Source organism: Aquarana catesbeiana, linkage group LG01 (assembly GCF_042186555.1).
Source record: "Aquarana catesbeiana isolate 2022-GZ linkage group LG01, ASM4218655v1, whole genome shotgun sequence".
NCBI classification, from domain to species: Eukaryota; Metazoa; Chordata; class Amphibia; order Anura; family Ranidae; genus Aquarana; species Aquarana catesbeiana.
The window spans coordinates 523785501-523807675 of record NC_133324.1 but is presented as its reverse complement, the minus strand read 5'-3'; the positions used below and the strand labels follow the sequence as shown (position 1 = coordinate 523807675).

Sequence of the window (22175 nt, the reverse complement as noted above, 5' to 3'; positions counted from 1 at the left end):
TTCAAGATGCAAAATAAGGTGGCACTTGAAGAAAGGTGGGCTGCATGGTCGAGTCGCCAGAAGAAAGCCATTGCTATGCAAATGCCACAAAGTATCCCGCTTACAGTACGCCAAACAGCACAGAGAAAAGCCGCAAGCCTTCTGACACAGTCAGTTGGAGTGATAAGACCAAAATTGAGCTTTTTGGCCACAACCATAAACTATGGTGAAAGGTATGCCATTCCTACTGTGAAACACGGAGGTGGGTCGCTGATGTTTTGGGGATGTGTGAGCTACAAAGGCACAGGAAATTTGGTCAAAATTAATGGCAAGATGGATGCAGTATGTTATCAAAAAATACTGGAGGAACATTTGCATTCATCAGCCAGGAAGCTGCGCATGGGACGTACTTGGACATTCCAACATGACAATGATCCAAAACGCAAGGCCAAGTCGACTTGGCTACAGCAGAATAAAGTGAAGGTTCTAGAGTGGCCATCTCAGTCTCCTGACCTTAATACCATTGAGCCACTCAATGGGGGAATCTCAAACGTGCAGTTCATGCAAGACGGCCCAAAAATTTACAGGAACTGGCATTTTGCTAAGAGGAATGGGCAGTATCTGAAGATAAAGAGCCTCATCCACAAATACCACAAAAGACTTCAAGCTGTCATTGATGTTAAAAGGGGCAATGCGCAGTATTAAGAACTGGGGTATGTAAACTTATGATCAGGGTCATTTGGGTAGTTTCTGTTGCCATTATTATTTAAAAAGAGTAAACACAGTTGATTGATAATAAATGGCTTCAGCCAAACACTAACCATGAGTGAAAAATGTTTTTGTGTTATCATTCATATTCTCTGAAAAATGGCCAATAAATCAAATTCTGCCAGGGTATGTAAACTTATGAGCACAACTGTATGTTAAAAAGTAAGGGTCCCAACACTGAACCTTGGGTTACACAAAGAACCTTAGACCATTCAGACTATCCATCTATCCATTTTGCAAACTGAAAATTCTTAGCCTATAGACCAGGGATATGCAATTAGCGGACCTCCAGCTGTTGCAGAACTACAAGTCCCGTGAGGCATAGCAAGACTCTGACAGCCCCAAGCATGACACCCAGTGGCAGAGGCATGATGGGACTTGTAGTTTTGCAACAGCTGAAGGTCCGCTGATTGCAGATCCCTGCTATAGACTTTAACCAGTACAGGACCGCTCACCGTACATATACTGCAGCAGGGCGGCCCGGCTGCACGAAACAACGTAGCTGTACATTGTGCGCGCCCGCGGAGATTGGATTAGCTACAGAACCGATCAGTTGTCAGGACCAGTCCAATTATTTATGGCCTCAACCTGCTGATCGGTTCTGGTGAATGACAGAATGCCCTGTGCCTGTGTAATGTAAACACAGGCACAGAAAATGATGTAATCTGCCCTCCTGGAGCTCTTTTGGTTCCAGCGTATGAGGAGAGAGCATCTACTGTAAGTACACAAGCACTACACTGATACCAGGACACTTGGGTACATATTTCACCCCCAGTTAACCCTTTCACTCCCTGTCACACTGTCACCAAGTACAGTGAACAGATTTTTTTACTGATCACTAGGGATGAGCTGAACAATTGTGCAAACACCATTAAAGGCTATGCTCATTTCAAGGGCTTAGATGCAAGTTATTGCCATAAAAAGTGTTTGGGGACCCGGGTCCTGCCCCAAGGGACATGTTTCAATGCAAAACAAAGTTTTAAAAATGGTTTTTATTTTTTTTAATAGTGCTTAAAGTGAACATAAAAATGAAATATTGTGCCCGGGGGGGGGGGGGGGTGTCCTTTAGTCTGCCTGTAAAGTAGCGCATCTTTCCCGTGTTTAGAACAGTACCACAGCACAGTGGCATTTCTAAAGGAAAACATTTAAAACTGTTTGTGGCTGTAATGTATTGTCGGGTCTCGGCAATATAGATAAAAATCATTGAAATAAACCCCATGGGTTCCCCTCCCCAGTCCATTACCAGGCCCTTTGGTTCTGGTATGAATATTAAGGGGAACCCCGCACCAAAATAAAAAAAATGGCTTGGGGGTCTCCCCCACAAATCCATATCAGACCCTTATCCGAGCATGCAACCTGGCAGGCCATGGGAAAAGGGGAGACGAGTGAGCACCCCCCCCCCCCCCCGAACCGTACCAAGCCACATGCCCTCAACATAGGGAGGGTGTTTTTGGGTCCCCCCCCAAAAAAACCTTGTTCCCATGTTGATGAGGACAAGGGCCTCTTCCCCACAATCCTTGCCCGGTGGTTGTGGGGGTCTGCAGGTTTAGTCCACCTGAAAGGGGGGCCATTGGCTATGCCTCTAATTAGCAGCTGAATACATTTTGTTTAAGACAAGAGTTGGTAGGAAGCCATTTTAGCTGCTGGAGTTGTTGTTTCTTTTTTTTTTTTCTTTTCATTGACGTGGAAAGCGTTCCAAAAGGTGTAGGCGTTCACCTGAAAGGGGGGTTAGTGCGTAGGTCTTAAGGTATAGATAAATGCATTGTTTTTAGTGTTTAAAATTAGATTTTTGGAAAGCAACATTGACGTTCGTTTTTCCCTTCCCGTCTTTCAGGACAGCCACATTGAGAGACCTTGGCTCCTCCTCTTCCTGGGAAACACTGCGCCAGCCCCCATAAATTTTCACCTCCCCCTGCCAGCCTCAGTTGTTTGTGTTTCCCCTGGGTGGGGAGACACTGCGTCTGGAACCAGGCCTAAGCAGTCAGGGAGACTGGGGGCTATATTACTAAAATCCCTAACTAAAGAGACAGGGGTCTCTGGGTCAGCGGCAGGCTACATACCGGCCGCATCTCGTCCGCCTCCTCCACTTTACCGAGCGCTGGTGGAAGTCTGGGGGGGCCCTCTTTCACAGCCACAGGGCTGTTAGCAGGATACACCTCTGTTCCCCCTGTACAGGGTACAGGCCGCAGTGGAGCCGAGCGGGCCGGACGGCGGGTGACGTCATTTCCGGCGGGGGGGGGGGCGGAAGTGTGTCCTTTGACCCGCGGCTTCCGGTTCCGGGTCGTGCGGCGCTGATAGAGGGCCGGGCACAGGCTGGAGAGGAGTTGTTCACTGCACAGGCAGTGTAAAGACTCCACAGGCCGCCCACCAGCATGTCGGAAGCAGATGCTCAGACGGCGCTCAGCGATGCCAGCTCCAGCCAGCCTAAGGTAAGGGTACCCTGGGGAAGGGTTCCCCCTCTACCTAGGCTTCCCATCCCCCCTTAGGGTTCCTGTATGGGGGGGTGGGGAAGAAACCCCTCTAGGTGGGCAGAGGGGGGGGAGACCAGGTCCCTCAGTAAAGGAGGGACTTGAATCTCCCCAGGATTGTATTGCTGTGTCAGGCTGTGTGGGGATATTGATTGGTATTTGGTTTTTTTCTATGTTTTTCAGAAAGCTTCTGAGAAAAAGCCCCCACATAGCTCTAAGAGAAAGTGTGCCTCCTGTAGGGACACCCTGGGGGAGGCTTGGAAAAAGGTCTTATGTAAAAACTGTATAGATGCTCTTGTTGACGAAAGAACTTCTGAACAGGAGTCAGGGTTAGCAGCATCAGTTAAGGAATTATCTTCAACCTTCCAATCATTTAAGACCCTGTTTGAAGGGTTACAGGTTCCCCCTAAACCCTCACCTGCATCGCAGAATACAATCCCATGTTTAGCACAGGACTCTGCATCTTCCCAACCAGGGACCGCCACCTCAGCTGAAGTGGCAGGCACTTCCAGAGAGGAAGCAAGGGAGGAACCTGACAGTGCTACCTCCGGGTCTCAGGACGACTCGGAGGAGGAGAGTAGGGAGGGGGAGTGCAGGAATCCCTCAAGGTACAAGTTGTCCCTTGATGAGGTAGAGGACCTCTTAGGGGCTATCCACACTACCCTGGGTATCCAGGAGGATAAAAAGACCCTATCTCTCCATGACCAAATGTATAGGGGCTTGAAAGAACAGAAAAGAAAGGTATTTCCTGTTCATGAGGTCCTAGTAGAAACGGTCAAAAAAGAATGGCAGGATCCCGAACGTAAACCCTTCTTTTCTGGGGCCCTAAAAAGAAGGTTCCCTTTTTCGGACGATCCTGCCTCAGTCTGGAACAAAAACCCCAGATTGGACGCAGCATTCTCGCAGGTGTCCAGACACACAGATCTGGCCTTCGAGGATCTGGGAGCTCTGACAGATACCATGGACAAGAGAATAGATTCCCTGTTAAAAAAGACCTGGGAATCAACTCTAGGTAATCTGAAACCAGAGATGGCAGTCACGGTGGTGGCCCGAAACCTCGAGCACTGGCTTACGCAAATCCAGGCTCATATTGAGGCAGGTACGGCTAAGGAGCCTATTTTAGCGTCCTTTCCAACTATACTGAGAGGCGTAGCATACATAGCGGATGCTTCGGCAGAGTCAGTGCGCATGTCAGCCAGGACTGCGGCACTTGCCAACTCAGCCAGAAGAGCTCTCTGGCTCAAAACGTGGCCAGGCGACAATGCATCAAAGGTCAAGCTGTGTGGCATCCCGCTGACCGGTGATCTGCTCTTCGGCCCAGGTCTAGAGACAGTATTAGACCGTACCGCTGATAAAAAGAAAGCATTCCCAGTTAAACGGAAATCCCCAAATCAACCCAGGAAAGGGTTTCGTCCACAAAAGAGTAGGCCTCCCAAGTCACAGGGGAAAAAGACTTGGAGCCAAAGGGGTAAGGGCAAAGGAGGTGCGATTTTTCGCCCTCCTGAACAGCCCAATAAGACCCAGTGACTCAGGGGTCACAGTGGGGGGAAGATTGGGAGCCTTCCTTCCACAATGGGAAGTAATCTCCCCCAATCAATTTATTCTGGGGATCATACGAAGGGGGTATTGTCTGGAATTTACAAAGCCCCCTCCACGTCGAAGCTTAATAACGCTTCTCCCCAAGTGTTTGGCAAAAGCAGAGGCCCTCCTAGGGGCATTAAGGGAACTAGAACATCAGAATGTGCTGTGCAGAGTTCCAAAGGAAGAAGAAGGGACAGGCTTTTATTCACACGTTTTCGTGGTGAGAAAGCCTTCGGGGAGTTGCAGGTTAATTCTAAACCTGAAACCTCTGAACAAAGTGATTGTTTACAAAAGATTCCGGATGGAATCAATATTCACTGTCAGGGCGTTACTTCCCCAGGACTGTTACATGGTGTCGCTAGATTTGAAGGACGCCTACCTCCACATCCCCATTGCGGAGGCCTTTCAAAAATTCCTACGCCTGGCAGTAAAGGTGGAAGTCAAAACTATTCACCTACAGTTTCAGGCGCTGCCATTTGGCCTATCCTCGTCACCCCGAGTATTTACGAAAGTCATGGTGGAGGCCATGGCCTTTTTGCGAATCAGGGGGGTATCAATTATTGCCTACCTAGACGATCTTCTTCTCTTCGCACCATCCTCAGAACAACTAATCAGGGATTTGGAACTCACAAAGACAACCCTGAAAGAGCTAGGATGGCTGCTAAATCTGGAAAAGTCCAGCCTTATTCCAGCTCAACAGATTTCCTATCTGGGATACCTGCTGGATTCTACTCGGCTAAGAGTTTTTCTCCCACCAGAAAAAATTCTGAAGCTAGATCAAGCAGTAGCATGCCTTCAGAGCAGTCAGCAGGTAACAATACGGGTGGCTATGTCAACCCTCGGCCTGCTGACTTCTGCCATCCCGGCAGTCCAGTGGGCAGGCCTTCACTTCCGTCCCCTGCAGGCACTGATTCTAAAGGTGTGGGACCACAGCCAGCAGTCTTTTTTTTTTTTTTTTAAAGATATTTTTATTGGTTTTAGGTTCTACACGAACCAACAGACACAAAACAGTCACAAAAAAAAAGACAAAAAAAACAAAACACACATGAATATCTGATCCATTCAGTATACACAGGCGATATACAATCAGTGGGTAGATCACACAGGTCATTGTAGGCATGTTATTTCGTTTCAAAAGAGTTAGGAAATTGGTAATCGCAACAGTCAGATATATGCATTTTTACACAGCATTACCATAGTAATGGACCTGGCACTTGGGGTCCCTGTGGCACGGCCTATCAATGATCAATTGTATTCAATTTTTGGAAAGAGTTAGTGGACTATCCAACCACTTCCCCCAGATTTTATAAAAGGTTTTATTTCTTTTACGAATTTCAAAGGTTAGTTTGTATAATGGAATAGAGTCATTGATAAGTTTTAGCCAGATGGACTTCAAAGAGGCCTGTGCACCTTTCCAGGACAGTAGAATAGATTTTTTAACATAAAAATAAAGAATACGGAGCAGTCTCTTGGCATGTGATGGTATGTGTAAATCTCCAAATACTCCCAATAAGCAGTTCTTAGGGTGTATTATATTGGGAAGGCCCAACACAGTTGAAATAAAACCACCCACTTCTTCCCAGAAGTCACTAACTATTGGGCATGACCAGAAGCAATGTAAAAAGTCTGCCTCTTGGCCGCAGCCTCGGAAACAGACAGCTGATGGCAATAGACCCATCCTATGCAGTCTGGCCGGGGTGAGGTGAGTTTGATGAAAAATTTTAATTTGTATAATACGGTCTCGGGAGGAAATGACAGAGGTTTTATATGTGTCACTAAATTCTGTCCAATCGTCGTTTGCCATATCAATATCTAATGTCTCCCACTTCTCCTGTGCTCTGTGAAACCTAGGGTTTGAGTCAGTCACTAAAGCTGCGTAATAGGTGGAAACTAATTTAGAGGGTTCTGGTTGCCTAAGTAGTTTTTCCAGTGGAGGCAGATCAGTGACATCATCTAGGGTACCGAATTGGGTATGTATGGCATGTCTAAGTTGATAATAATAAAATAAATGAGATTTTGGTAGATCAAAGTCTGTACTCAACTGAGAGAAGGTTTTAAAGCCCTGCGTAGTATATAAATGGCATAGATATTTAACTCCTTTTGAATACCGATTGGCATCTGGAAAAGAGTATAGTTCTTGCAGATTGGGATTGAACCACAAGGGGTTATTAGGGGATTTTGTCCAAGAATGTTTCGATATTTTTGTAGTAATGTGTTTAAACAGTGAGAGGGAGACTGAGAGCAGAGAGGTTCCAGGGCGGTCTGGGACCTGACCTCTATATATTATGTTATGTAAGGTTTCATGGGAGGATGCGATAGCCCCCTCTGTGGCTGTACAGGCATTAGCTGGATCTGGATTCATCCAGTCATGTATGTGCACCAGCTGAGATGCCATGTAGTAAAGGAAAAAGTTAGGGAATGCTAGGCCTGCCAGATGGGCTGGTAACCTCAAGGTCTCCAGTGCCACTTTGGGGGATCCGCCCCTCCACAGGAAAGAAGTACACATCGTATCCATGCGTTTGAAAGTAGCTTTGGATATTTTACATGGGGAGTTAGAGAGGATATAGAGTAGTCTAGGTAAATAAATCATTTTAAGTATATTGGCCCTCCCCATGAGGTCTAACGGTAGATCCATCCATTGTTTAGTTTGCTCCTGGAGGCGGGTCAGCAAAGGGTCAAGATTATTAGTGGCATACAAAGATAAAAGAGCCTGAACCAACACCCCAAGATATCTAAAAGAAGACACCACTTGAAGCTTAGAGTCTGGGTGCACCTGAGGGGGGTCACTCACATCTAAAGGGAAAAGACTGGACTTATCCCAGTTAACTCGGAATCCTGAGTAGTCCCCGAAGGTGTTGACCTCTTCCAGTAACGCCCCCAAAGACTCATCAGCATCTGCCAGATACACCAGTGTATCGTCTGCGTAAAGAGAAATGCGCTCTTCTATATTTTCAATTGGGAGGCCTTTAATTATAGGGGAGGAGCGAATGCGAACTGCAAGCGGTTCCATAGCCAGAGCAAATAAAAGAGGTGACAATGGGCACCCCTGTCGAGTGCCCCTAGTAATTGGGAAGGAGTCAGTAATAAATGAATTAACCCTTATCTTAGCCGTTGGGGAGGTGTATAGAATTTTTATCCATTTTATCACTCGGGGACCAAAACCATACTTCTGCAACACCCGAAAGAGGTACGGCCATTCCACACTGTCAAATGCTTTACAGGTGTCCAGTGACACAATGACACGTGTAGAAGGGCAGTCATGTGGATACTGCAAGTTATGGAACAATCTGCGTATGTTCATTCTGGTAGACCTGCCCGGGATAAATCCACCCTGATCGCTATTGACCAAAGATGTGACCACAGTATTTAAACGATTTGCTAATATCTTGGCCAGAATCTTAATGTCCACGTTTATAAGTGAAATTGGACGGTAAGATTCACAGTGAAGTGGGTCCTTGCGGGGCTTCAGCAGAAGAACTATCAAAGCCTCCCTCATTGATGGAGGAAGGATCCCAGCCTCCAGGGCTTTGTTATAGGTTCGGAGAAGGAAGGGGGATAGGAGATCCTTGAACTTAGCATACCATTCAGTCGGGAAACCATCAGGTCCGGGGGTTTTATGTGCCGGCATTTGGGAGATAGCTGCTGCAATCTCTTCTACCGTGATAGGTTCCTCTAACATGTCTCGTCCCTCATCTGACAGGGAGGGAAGGGATATGTCAGCCAGATAGTCAGACAACTGGGAGTCGTCATAGTCAACCCTGGAAGTGTACAATTTACTGTAAAAATTTAGAAAGGAGTCTAGGATATCCCGTGGGCTGTCACTGATCGTACCTTGAGCAGTCAGGATTCGTGGTATAGAAATGGGGGTATGCTCAGGTTTGGTCAGATATGCCAAGAGACGTCCTGCTTTATTACCATATTCAAACGATTTTTGTGAGACATACAACATGCGTTTTTGTGTGAGATCCAGCAAACGAATTTCATATTCCCTACGGCACTGTAGCCATGTCTCTCTAGTGTCAGAGACAGGGTTAGAGGCATAGGCAGATTCTGCACTTAACATAGCATTTTCTAATTCCTCAGTGCGCATCTTGTTATTTTTACGTAGAATTCCTGTAATAGACATAAAGGTACCTCTTAATGTGGACTTAAACGCATCCCACTCCGTGGGGGGGTCTACTTTGTCTAAGTTTTGCTTCCAGTAGTTAGAAATACTCGTCCTACACTCACCCTGCACTATCTCGTCTTCCAGCCAGTATGAATTCAGGCGCCACAAAACAGGTCCCGAACCTGGAAGGATGAGAAGGGACACAGACAAGGGGGCATGATCGGAAACCCCCCTGGGCAGGTATGAGACGGCGGAGACGACCGGAAGGGTCTCCGTCGACGCAAAAGCCATATCTAGCCTAGACATAGTATGGAATGAATCCGAATGGCAGGAAAATTGGCGTTTCTCCGGATGTTTCCATCGCCACACCTCCGTCAGTCCATGAACCTGAGCCCAGTCTACAAAGGAGGGAAAAGATCTGCCTCCCCCACCCAAGCGATCCACCGTTGGGTCCAGGACTGCATTAAAATCCCCTATATAAAGCAGAGGGCCCAAGGGTCTATTCAGTAAGTGCAGGGATAATTTAGAGAGTACTTCCACTGAGAATGGAGGGGGAACATAGACGTTCACCAATGTAAAGATTATAGTAGAAATTCGTAATATAAGAACAATATACCTCTCCTCTGGGTCTGTTTTAACACTAATTAATTCAGCTGGAAGGGATTTAGCCAGGAGTATAGATACACCTCTTGAGTAGTTAGTGTGGGTGGCATGATATAGCTTAGAGAGCCAGGGACGTTTTAGAGCCCGTACCTTAGAACCTACAGCCAGCAGTCTTTAGACACGCTGCTTTCTATCCCTCCTCGGGTCAAGAGGTCCCTCTGGTGGTGGAGGAAGCAGATAAATCTGTCTCAGGGGCGCCTGTAGATGATTACAGTCTCCAGAGTGATTACTACGGACGCAAGTGGCAGAGGCTGGGGGGCACATCTGGGATCCCAGTTGGCGCAGGGGACATGGAAGGAAGAGGAGCTCAAAAGGTCCTCCAACTGGAAAGAACTAAAAGCAGTAGGACTGGCACTCACAGCTTTCAGGGAAGACCTACTGGGACAACATATCCAGGTACGGTCCGACAACTCTTCGGCCATTGCTTATATAAACAAGCAAGGTGGCACGAGAAGCGGGGGGCTGTTAAGCCTAGCCACAGAGGTTCTGGGCTGGGCAGAGGCCAATGCTCTGTCCCTTTCAGCAGTGTTCTTAAAGGGGAAAGAGAATGTAGTGGCCGATTTTCTCAGCCGAACACAGCTGAGAGAGGCGGACTGGGTACTCAATCAGGAGGTGTTCGACCTCATAGTCAGGAGATGGGGCCTCCCAGAGGTAGACCTATTTGCCTCAGGAAGCAATACAAAGTCCCCATACTTCTTTTCTCTCAGCAGATGGGAGAACGCGTTAGGAGTAGACGCTCTGACACAAAGTTGGCACTTCAGAGTTTGCTACGCCTTCCCACCCCCGGTGCTTCTGCCAGCAGTTCTAAGAAAATTCCAGGTAGAAAACACCACACTAATTTTAGTGGCTCCGTACTGGCCCAAGAGAGCTTGGTTCTCGATTCTCGGGCAGTATGCGGCGGAACCGCCCTGGCTCCTTCCGTCCAGGAGGGATCTCCTGTCGCAGGGCCCAGTTCTCTGCCCCCAGGTAGCCCGCTGGAACTTAGCTGCTTGGCTTCTGAAGAAGAGATTCTAAGAAGCAAGGGCTTTTCAGATCAACTGGTAGCCACCCTCCTCGATAGTAAAAAGGAGGAGACGCGCCAAATCTACCAAAAGGTTTGGGGGCGTTTTAAGGCTTGGTGCCTAGAAAACTCCTTTAAGGTGCAGAGCCCTATAGCAGTCCTGGAGTTTCTGCAGTGCGGGGCTGTTAAGGGGTTAGCCATCAGTACCCTTAAGAGCCAGGTTTCAGCACTTAGCACATATCTTGAAAAATCCCTGGCCACCAGCGCTTGGGTGGTCAGGTTTTTCAGAGCCCTGGCAAGACAAAGACCAGTGCAGGGTCCTTCCTTCCCTAAGTGGGACCTTTCCCTGGTCTTGCAGGTTTTGACTGAACCCCCGTTCGAACCTTTAGAGGAGTGTACTCTAAAGGACCTAACATATAAAGCTGTTTTTTTGGTGGCTGTAACCACAGCCAGGAGGGTCAGTGAGTTAGAGGCTCTTTCAATTAGACCCCCCTTTTGTGTTGTATTTCCGGATAGAGTCGTTTTTAAGACTGACCCGGCTTTTCTACCGAAGGTGGCTTCAAAATACCATAGAAGCCAAGAGGTAACATTACCAACCTTTTGTCCTAATCCCTCAAGTGAAAGGGAATTCAGGTTTCACACTTTAGATGTCAGGAGATGTATCCTACGTTATTTGGAACTGACAAAGAATTTTAGAAAGTCAGATTCTCTCTTTATTTCTTTTTGCGGAGCAAGAAAGGGACAGAAGGCGTCTAGACGCACCATTGCCAGGTGGCTCAGAATAGCTATTAGTCAGGCCTACAGGCTAGTGGGTAGAGAGGCCCCCATGGGAATTAAAGCACACTCTACCAGAGCTATGGCGGCTTCACAGGCGGAAAGAGCTGGAGCAACGCCAGAGCAGATTTGCAAAGCAGCCGTATGGTCTAGTTTCACTACTTTTGTGAAGCACTACAGAGTGGATCTGGTATCAGCAAGTGAGCAATCCTTTGGGCGAAAGGTATTGCAAGCTGTTGTCCCACCCTAACTGGTAAGTGCTCGTCTATCCTCTCAATGTGGCTGTCCTGAAAGACGGGAAGGGAAAATTAAAGTTACGCTTACCGGTAACGTCTTTTCCAGTAGTCTTTCAGGACAGCCCTAGTACCCACCCGAGGTTTTGGGGGGTCTTGAGGAAGACCTAAAAGAAAAAAGGGCACAATAGTAATATGTGATAGTATGTTATTAATGTGTGCTTGTATCTCCCCAGCTATCCAGAGGTGCTCTAGAAAAAACAGGCTGGCAGGGGGAGGTGAAAATTTATGGGGGCTGGCGCAGTGTTTCCCAGGAAGAGGAGGAGCCAAGGTCTCTCAATGTGGCTGTCCTGAAAGACTACTGGAAAAGACGTTACCGGTAAGCGTAACTTTAATTTTTTTTTAATATTTGATCATACCATGGGGATCCATTTTGGAGTGGGTTCATCCTAAAGAAATCATGGTTGTATTGATAATTTGTTTTGAGTTGCAGAAGCCAGGAATACTAAGTTCCTTGTTTCCAAGGAAGGAATTATAAATAAACGTAGCAAGCATGCAGATATTATGGATAAGATATGGATAAGAAGAAGAAAAGTTTTTAAAGTATGACATGTAGTGACATAACAGAATTAATATGGTGCAGGTACCCAGGAGGCTGGCACTTATACATAATGAGGTGTCGGTTGGCCAGACTAGAGGGTGCCAGGTGACACATCAATGGGGTGAAAACTTCCTTGTAGGGGTGGTGTCTCAATCTTAGCAGTCCTGTAGAGAAGCTCTCAGTTACTGGACATGTGGGATACCAGAACTGGACATGGGGGAGATACGCCTGGTTGATGTCTCACCTGAGAGGTTGAAACCCTGCACGGGTAATGCCAGTGACCACACACACAGAAGCATGCTTCGTTAAATAAGTAAAACAAACGCTGGCTACCAGGGTACAGTATGCCTTCACCACATGGCGCTTCAACATCTCATAGTGGTTGATAAAAACCTATTGCCTTATATGTACTGAGTATACACTGAATCAAATGCGGTCATTGTACCAGTGACTTACTCCCAGAGATGTGCGGACACAGAATGAGGTTCATGCAGGACGCTTATTTCTGTGGAGTAACCCGAAAGAGGAGGGATGTATTCAGCACTATATTGGGGGGAATAGGAGCTGGGATGGGTGTTGTTAATGGAGTGGACATCAGTATCCTGAGGAACAAACTCTCAGCCATAGCTTGAGTGGGGCTTTTGTTAGTCAGAGAGATTGGTGGCATCCTTAATAACATTCAACAAAGTCACATAAATACCCAGTGTAAAGTGGTTCCAGATTTTCTCAACCATGTTGAGAGGTTGCTATAGAATGTGATGGTATAGGACAGAAATATGTCATTGGCTCTGGCGTACACGCAGCAGCAGGTGAAGGTATCAAGCTGATTGTACAGTCCCTGTATGGGGGGCAGTGGCCTGATGAGTTAGCATCACCGCTCAGTAAGAATTTGCTAAAACACGTCGCTTACACTAATCCAAAGTGGTGGTCGAATGCCTGGATGGGCTGTACTAGTTTGGATTGTGAAAGGTGTTATGCTGTATGATCCCATATACAGAAGTGCAGACTCGGTCTGTATATTTGGCATCAATGGGCTTACTGACTGGGGATTCTATCTTGTTGCATTTGAGGCTAAATTACCCACATGTGATCAGAAAAGATGGAAGCTGGAGGCAGGTTGATACTTCCCTTGGTCGGAAGCATGACCATGATGTCCCTTGTATGCCAGGTCAATACATGGTGGTGAACGAAAAATGTTGGGAAGATATTTCACTCTGTGTTCTGGATGGAGAAATCATTGCTGGGAAGGAAGCACCTGGGTATAATTTGGGACATAGTAGAGTTTGTTTCTTTGTCCTAAAGGATACTAACGTAATTTTAGTCATGGAACTAGAATGTTCTGTGAACCTGACAATAGCTAGAGGAGCATGGTGTACCCTTGGCGGTGTCTCTGAAATCCAGACACAGGAATGGAATTATGTGGTACTGCATATTGCCAATCTGTCTGCGGATGTCAACCATAACCGCCCTGTTAATCTGAGTGCACTGAACCTTGGTATGGGAAGGAAGATACAGGAATAGATAACAGATTGGGATAGAGATAAGAGCCTTATGAGGATGCTGCAGCAAGAGAGAGCTAATGCTACTATAGCCATCTACCATGATCAGAATGAAATAAAGGAGGTAGTGCATCAACTAGAAAATGATGTGGGAGGGTCTTGGTGGGAGGTAATATTCGGACATTCCAGTAAGGCCAACAGTATTTTGAATTATTTGAATACATCCCATTGTATTACTACTCATTATTGCTGCAGTTTTGTCATTGGTTCAAGTTGGTATGTGTTGTTGGACTCGACATTTATATAGGAAGGTCTCCCACTTATCTATACAAGCTGGGGGACGAATTGACGGTAAGGTCTCTTCGTACAAGTTAGAGGCTTTGCTGCCAATTTAGAGCCCTGAGGTACCGCAGACATGCCAAGTTGCGGTAGGAAAGACCACTGTGAGCAAGCCTGCCTAATCCCGGCCTGTATTTATAGTAAAGGGTTATAGGAGATGAGGAGCAGAATGCGTAATTGGATGGGACACATATATATGTATATATTATGGTAATGGGTTGATTCATGTTATGGTATAGTGTGACCTATGTGTATTGTAGGTTAGTAATATGGGTGAGTAAGGCCCTCCTCGAGACTCTGTATCTGAAAGCTGGTTGATATGTTGCTCTGAATGTGTGCTGGTGAATGGTGAGTGAATGGGCACCTTGCCTGTACTGCACCCCATCCTGAAGACATCGGAAAGGAGAAGATACAGAAGACACAGAATGGTGACGTGGAAGCTGTTACGGAAGAGTGATGTTGGTGTGTCACCCAGTAACAAAGCGGCACATATGGGGAAGCGCAACAGGGTAAGACAGTTATGGACTGTTCCATAGGAGCTGTTTCTGAAGCACATGTTGGAAAAACGCAACACAGTAATACAGTTAAGGACTGTTCCATAGATACTGGTTCGGAAACACAGGTTGGGAAGCAACACGCGTTAAGACGTTTAAGGACTGTTCAATGTCTGAAGAAGGGTGATATGCGCCCTTTAGGCGCAAAGCGGTAATATATATGTTGGAAGTCGTCATGGTCCAATGTCATTTTTCTGGATTTTGTACATATGTTTTTATTCCCAAAATCAGCCAGGCATATAAATGTATTCTCACTCCCTGAAGGACAGGATACCCCCCCAGGTTGGAATGTAGACAATTAATTAAAGGTAAAAATTATGTGGCGCTAATCAAAATTTACCACTTGATATAAATCTCAAACTAAAGAAATCTCAATGCTTCCTTACTGCTCAATATTCAAAAACTCTCTTGATGGACAATACTTACTTCTCCCATTAGGGGGCAACCAAATCAACAAAAATATTAAATACTGGTAAATAAACCAAAATAAAATAAAATAAAATATATATATATCATCCAATAACTCAAGTGTTCCTCAATCAGACTGTGTAAAACTGTGACCAAAGGCGCTTTTAAACACCGACACAATTGATGAAAATAAACAGTTCCTCAAAGTGTGTCATACATTGTGCATAATTTTCTCCAGCTTAATAAATAAAAATAAAATTTCCTACACAAAATAAATATTGCTGATGGATAGATGATACCAGAGCAACTGTGATGCAATAATAAATATAAAAGTGCAACTCTATATCACATATATATATATATACAAAGTGATCAAGTGCAAAAAAGTGACATTAGTGCAGAGCCGTGCATATATACAGATCTGACTCTGAAATAGACTCCCAAAATCCAACTTCTCTATCCCCCTAAAAATATATAATAATGAAGATACAAAAAAAGAAAAAAAGAAAAAAAGGAAAAACTGTGACAGTAAACTGTGATCAAGTCCAAAATTAATGCTTCATGCAATGTGATTCATAATGTCCATACAGATGGTTAATATTAACATGCCAGTAGCGTGACTTTGTGCTGGATTCATTCACTTGAAAAGTAGGTGCAGCACACAGGTGTTTCCCCCAGCCTCTCACCTCTATCAGCGGCCCCCAATGGGCCAAGTCAGGCAGATAGTTAATATTCCTCTGTCAGGGATGATGCTCCAACAGCCGTCCCCCTCTTCCAAAGGGTATGCGTGGGTCAGACTCTCTAACTAGTCACCAGCGCTCCCACCGACCCCAGAATAACAATGAAGAAGGAGATGCTTCCATAGTGAAGTAATTCCAATACAAGTTTATTGATAAAAAGTAGTAACTTACATTAAAAACTGAAACTGTCAGCGAAATTGCAGCAGAAACAATCAGGCTTCCGGGTACGGCCGTCCCCGGGAAGCGTCGGCACCTGGCTCCTCCTACCCTGACGCGTTGCGTCACACCACGTGACTTTATCAAAGGGACCCCTTTTTTTTTCTCACTTTTTACACAAAGTTGTCACTAAATGATATATTGCTCACACATGGCATGGATATATGTGAAATTACACCCCAAAATACTGCTTCTGCTGCTTCTCCTGAGTACGGGGATACCACACATGTTTTGGGAGCCTAGCCGCGTACAGGACCCCAAAAACCAATCACCACCTTCAGGATTTCTAAGGGCGCAAATTGCTCATTTCACTTCCTCACTACCTATCAGTTTCAGCACAAACCCTTCAAATTACCCCATTTTGGAAAGTAGACACCCCAAGCTATTTGCTAAGAGGCATGTGGAGTCCATGGAATATTTTATATTTTGCCACAAGTTTCGGGGAAAATTACATTTTTTAATTTAATTTTTTTTTTTTACACAAAGTTGTCACTAAATGATATATTGCTCACTCATGGCATGGGTATATGTGAAATTACACCCCAAAATACATTCTGCTGCTTTTCCTGAGTACAGGGATACCACATGTATACTGCGTAGAGGGTACTTTACTGTAAGAGTGACAAGGATGTTGAATTCCCTTGCACAGGCGGTGGGGGAACATCGATAGTTTCAAAAAACTATTAGCTAAGCACCTGAACGACCGCAACATCCAGGGATATACAATGTAATACTGACGTATAATCACACACATAGGTTGGACTTGATGGACTTGTGTCTTTTTTTTCAACCTACTATGTAACTATGTAACATGTGTTTGGGAGCCTAACCGTGTACAGGATCCCAAAAACCAATCACCGCCTTCAGGATCTCTAAGGGCGTAATCTGCTCATTTCACTTCCTCACCATCTATCACAGTTTCGGAGGCCCTGAAATGTTAAGATGGCCCCCCCCCCCCCCCCCCCCAAATGACCCCATTTCGGAAAGTAGACAACCCAAGGTCTTTGCTAAGAGGCATGGTGAGTATTTTGCAGCTCTCAATTGTTTTGGAAAATGAAGAAAGTAAAAGAAATTGTGACCAAAAAGCAAAATTTGCAATATACTCAACATGCCTCTCAGAAAATAGCTTGGGGTGTCTACTTTCCAAAATGGGGTAATTTTGGGGGGGGGGGGTTGTGCTATCTTGGCATTTCATGGCCTCCGAAACTGTGATAGGTAGTGAGGAGTGAAATCAAAAATGTACACCCTAAGAAATGCTGAAGGTGGTGACTGGTTTTCAGGGTCCTGTACGTGGCTAGGCTCCCAAAAAGTCTCACACATGTGGTATCCCCATATACCCATGGCATGTGTTTTTTTTCTGTTATTTTTCAGTCACTTGTGACAAAAAATAAAATATTCAATGAGCTCAACATGCCTCTCAGCAATTTCCTTGGGGTGTCTTCTTTCCAAAATGGGGTCATTTGGGGGGGATTGTACTGCCCTGCCATTTTAGCACCTCAAGAAATGAGATGGGCAGTCATAAACTAAAAGCTGCGTAAATTCCAGAAACTTTACCATAGTTTGTGGATGCTATAACTTTTGCGCAAACAATAAATATACGCTTATTGAAAAAAAATTTACCCAAGACATGTGGCTGAATACATTTTGGCCTAAATGTATGACAAAAATTTTGTTTATTGGATTTTTTAATAACAAAAAGTAGAAATTTTAAATTTTTTTTCTAAATTTTCTGTCTTTTTTCGTTTATATTGCAAAAAATAAAAATCCCAGGTGATCAAATACCACCAAAAGAAAGCTCTATTTGTGGGGAAAAAAAGGATGCAAATTTTGTTTGGGTACAGCATTGCATGACCGTGCAATTACCAGTTAAAGCAGCGCAGTGCCAAATTGTAAAAAGTGCTCTGGTCATTAAGGGGGTAAATCCTTCTGGTCCCTAAGTGGTTAATAGGTAAGCAGAGGGACTAGCAGGAACCAAAACCGTGCTCTTGCGCACAAGTGGCTCAGGCTCTGATGGGGAAGGGTTACCTTCGAAACGCGTTAGCCAGCAGTAATCCGTATGCCGCCTTCCTGGAACCTGGAAAACTGCTACCACTGAATTAATTGCCTCTGCGCCATTGTTATGCGAATTTGTCTTCGACCTTTGTGAGTAGTTTTTATTTTTGCTTTTAATTAAATAAATCTGTCAAGGATAATGCACTAGGCTGGTGCGCTCTCTTTTTTCTTTTTCGTTTAGGACTAGCAGGAACACCAGGGATTTCACACAAAAGAAACAATACAGAGAATAATAACAATAAAGAGAACAGGATAATTTTTCATACAAGTACAGCAGACACATATTAGGAATATGAAGTTTTGGGGTAACAAACGCTTTATCTTCCCCCTTAAATTCAGCACAGGGATTTCCACACATAGGATCAAATTTCCATAGGATGTAGAAATGGTTGAAGATGCATTGGGATGGTGGCAGACCATTGTGCATCTCTACTTCTTGATATTTAAAACATTTCATGAACTGTAATTTGGTTTTGTATAGGTAAGGATATTTGTTGTGGACCTTTGGGACTTTGGGGTCTTATGGGACACAAGGAATTTCCCCCAATTTATGCTGTCCAAATTATTCCATTATTTGATAAGAGTAAGTGAATGAAGATTCCAAGCCATCTTTATAATCAGTGCATTACTCCAAAATATGGGTATGTTTTCCTCCAGAGGATCCTACTTAAATCCACTTGCTACAATGTATGATTACCTAATTGTATTAGCAGGTGGTTCCATGGCTATGGTAAATGGAAGGGGGAGGGAAAATGCCAGAGATTGGGCTAGTTAAACATGAGTACTCAGGAATATCTTTGCAAAACTGCAATTGTAACTGACAGGAGTATATAGAATATATCGAACACTAAATATTTGATTAGGCATAGGTTTTATACCAACGTGGCATTTGATGGTACAGACATTGCTTTGTCAAACATAGGATCTAAAACTAGATTGAAACTCCTGTAATCTACAGTATTTTGGTGCTTGAGGTAAACTACAAATCTACATACACCCTGCAACAGCTTTTACTCAGCATATAGATACAAACTCCATTTCTATGGATGGGGTAACTCTCTGCTTGAGGGTCCTACTTCTAACAGCAATTAGACTTGCAGCATTGCCATTGGTACAAAGCACCTTCAAAACATAAGAATGCCCTTACTATACTTACTATTATATTCTCCTGTAATTGAATAAAGCTGCTTTCTAAATTTGTTTTCAAGTCAAAAAAAAAAAAAAAGAACAACAGTTTGGGAACATCTACAACTTACTGTGGATATACATGCTGTGGACTGACTCAGAAGGTAAATACTGAGAGAAACTGCCAGCAGAGAAGCATTTAAAAAGTTTGATTATCTTTAGCCACCTTGCAATTAAAAGTGACTCCATTGTGGGACTGTTTTATGTAAAAATGAGCCCTGGCAATTACAGGGTTAATATAACTAATCTGTTCGGCTCTTGATGTACTTATGTGACACTTGGCCAATCCTATTAAAGAAAAGCTGTTTTTAACCATGACAGCCGTTACTAAATCATCTCTTCTATCCGCTTTTATTCCAGAAAAGGATTACATTAGATGTAAAAAAAGAACTGTTGTTAGGACATGCAACGAAGGCAACCATCCACTACTACAATATTCTCATCTCCTATTTAAACAATTTTTTGCTGTGCCATATAGGTTTTGACCATGAAGGATGCATGCATCAGACGAAAAGGCCCATATGCTAATGTAAAGATTGGAGATCACACTCACAGTCTGATTGATATATACACTGGAACTTGTTGCTTCACTGTTCCAGAGAGGAATTCTGACCAAGAAAAACCCAGCTTTGTGTATTCAACAACAAAAACGAATTACCTTTTCCTTAACCTCAATGTTGGAGGAAAACAGTTTCAGATCAACTGCCATGCAGCAGCACGATACCCTGTTACTAGAATTGGAAGAATGGCAACTTGTGTTGACCCAATCAAGAGGCTGGACTTTTGTGATGACTTCTCGGTGCAGAGGAATGAATATTTTTTTGATCGGGATCCATCTGTTTTTTGCTATATTTTCCATTTCTACCACAGTGGTATTCTATGGATAATGGATGAGTTGTGCCCAGCTAATTTTCTTGAGGAAATAGAATATTGGGGCATTAATTTAAACTACACACAGAAATGTTGCAGAAGTCTTTTTGAAGAACATCAGGATGAGATGAATGAGCATCTTAAAATACAGAGGGAACTTGAAGCCGAAATTGATTATCTTGACCACGAAAAGTACTTTGAAGGGAAGTGGTTTGGTGGTGTACGGAAAAAAATGTGGAATCTAGTAGAAAACCCCTACTCATCCATTCCAGCCAAAATCGTTGCCATAGTATCCAGCATTTTTGTTTTAGTCTCTGTTGTTACCATGTGTCTAAGCACAGTAGAGGAACTGAAACACATGAATGTTTATGGTAAATCTTATATGGAACATGTGGAAGTTATCTGTGTCATTTTTTTCACCACGGAATATATTATGAGATTATTTTCAGCTTCAGATACAAAACGTTTCCTGAAAACAGTGTTGAATATCGTTGACCTTATTGCTATTTTGCCATTTTACATTCAGGTCATATTTGAAAGGTTCTCAGCAGAAGCAGACATACATGTGCACCGTGATGATATTGAAAAAATGGAACAAGTGGGACAGTTCGGAAAGGTGCTAAAAATTATCTGTCTAATGCGCATATTTCGAATACTAAAACTGGCACGTCATTCCACAGGGCTCAGAGCCTTTGGTTTCACCATCCGCCAATGCTATCAACAAGTTTGTTGTTTATTCTTGTTTATTGCCATGGGGGTGTTTACATTCTCTGCTCTTATGTATTCTGTGGAGCATGATATACCTGGGACCAATTTTACCAGCATTCCTGATGCTTGGTGGTGGGCAGCGGTAAGCTTTTTCCTGTTATTTCTATTTTGGTATTTACTATTGCTATAACTATAATATAACTCAAGAGACTCAGAGCTCAAAAACAGCAAAAACACATATACTTCACTTTTACTGACTTTTACTGTGGTAGTATGTAGGCAAGTGAATCCCAATATGTGGTAAAAGTACTCTTGGAGATACTTCTGAGTAATGTAAGGTATACCTATTATACAAGTCTAAAATGTAAATCTTATGTAAACAAATTATTTTGAAGGCATAAGACATTGTTTTGAAATAGAAGATACACATTTATCGGGTACATGCAAAACTGTATATGCTTTAGGAGAATTAAATTGTAATTTAACACACACCAGGGGTACATAGTAAATATTTTACACAATATGTACCTAATAGAGTTAAGAAACCCAAGTGTAGAGCTATCACTCCATGTTATTATTCAGTAAGGTGAAGACAAGCATTCAGTATGTCTTTCTCTAGTGACATATTGAGAACTACAGATAATAATGCACCTCTGGCACATGTTTAATATTGTGGTGAGATTTTTTTTGTATCAGATTTAATTTGTCATTATTTGGGTTCATTGTTATATTTTACTATATATACAAAAGCTACTTGCTTAGGGGAGCAAAATGAATATTAAATATAGATCTTTGATACCTAAATACATTTCAGAAAGTCAGTTGCCTTTTGCCATTTGCAGTTAAACCTTTTCTTTATTTTTAGCAAGAATGTCAGAGTTTCAGTGAACTTTAAATAGTTTGCTTGGACCAAGCTGGTCCAAATTAACTATTACCTTCAATAACAGATGCAGTTGCTGTGAGCGCTTTATAAACATTATGTAGCCTCAGTTACATACAGTATGCAAAGCTGTGTTCCAGCAGTGGGACGGGAAGTTTCCATCCCACTTCTAGTACAAAATGGAGTCGGGCTGAAGGATGCTCAGTCCTCTGATTGGCTGAGGTTGAGAGGCAGGAGGATGATGTCACTTCAGCTAATCAGAGAAAGTTTAGTATTCATTCATAGAATATAAAGCTTTCTGTGAATGGCTGAACAGCCTGACTTGATCTTATGTCGGGAGTAGGATGGAACACAGTGCTGTATACTGTATGTAACTGAGGCCATATACAGTTTATACAGTGCTCACAGCTGCTGCATATGTTAGTAAAGCAAATAGTTCACTTGGAGCAGCTTGGTCCAGATGAACTACTTAAACTTTACTAAAGCGTGAGATCAGCTTTTATTTTCAATAATTATTATTCAATTTTTTGACAGTACAGATTAAAGTCG

At 43.8% G+C, this 22175-nt stretch overlaps 1 protein-coding gene across 4 annotated transcripts in view; it reads left to right on the top strand.

Annotated features, from left to right (window-relative positions):
- Positions 1-22175, top strand: part of LOC141104723 (potassium voltage-gated channel subfamily V member 2-like) — a 117446-nt gene that overhangs the window by 43476 nt on the left and 51795 nt on the right. The window contains exon 1 of one of the 4 annotated variants that reach the window (XM_073594423.1): positions 19065-20888. The exons of the other annotated variants lie outside the window; for them this stretch is intronic. Within the exon in view, the coding sequence (XP_073450524.1) occupies positions 19656-20888 (1233 nt within the window). The 5' untranslated portion in view covers positions 19065-19655. Of the gene's footprint in view, positions 1-19064; positions 20889-22175 lie in introns of those variants that run through there. 4 annotated transcript variants of the gene reach the window in all.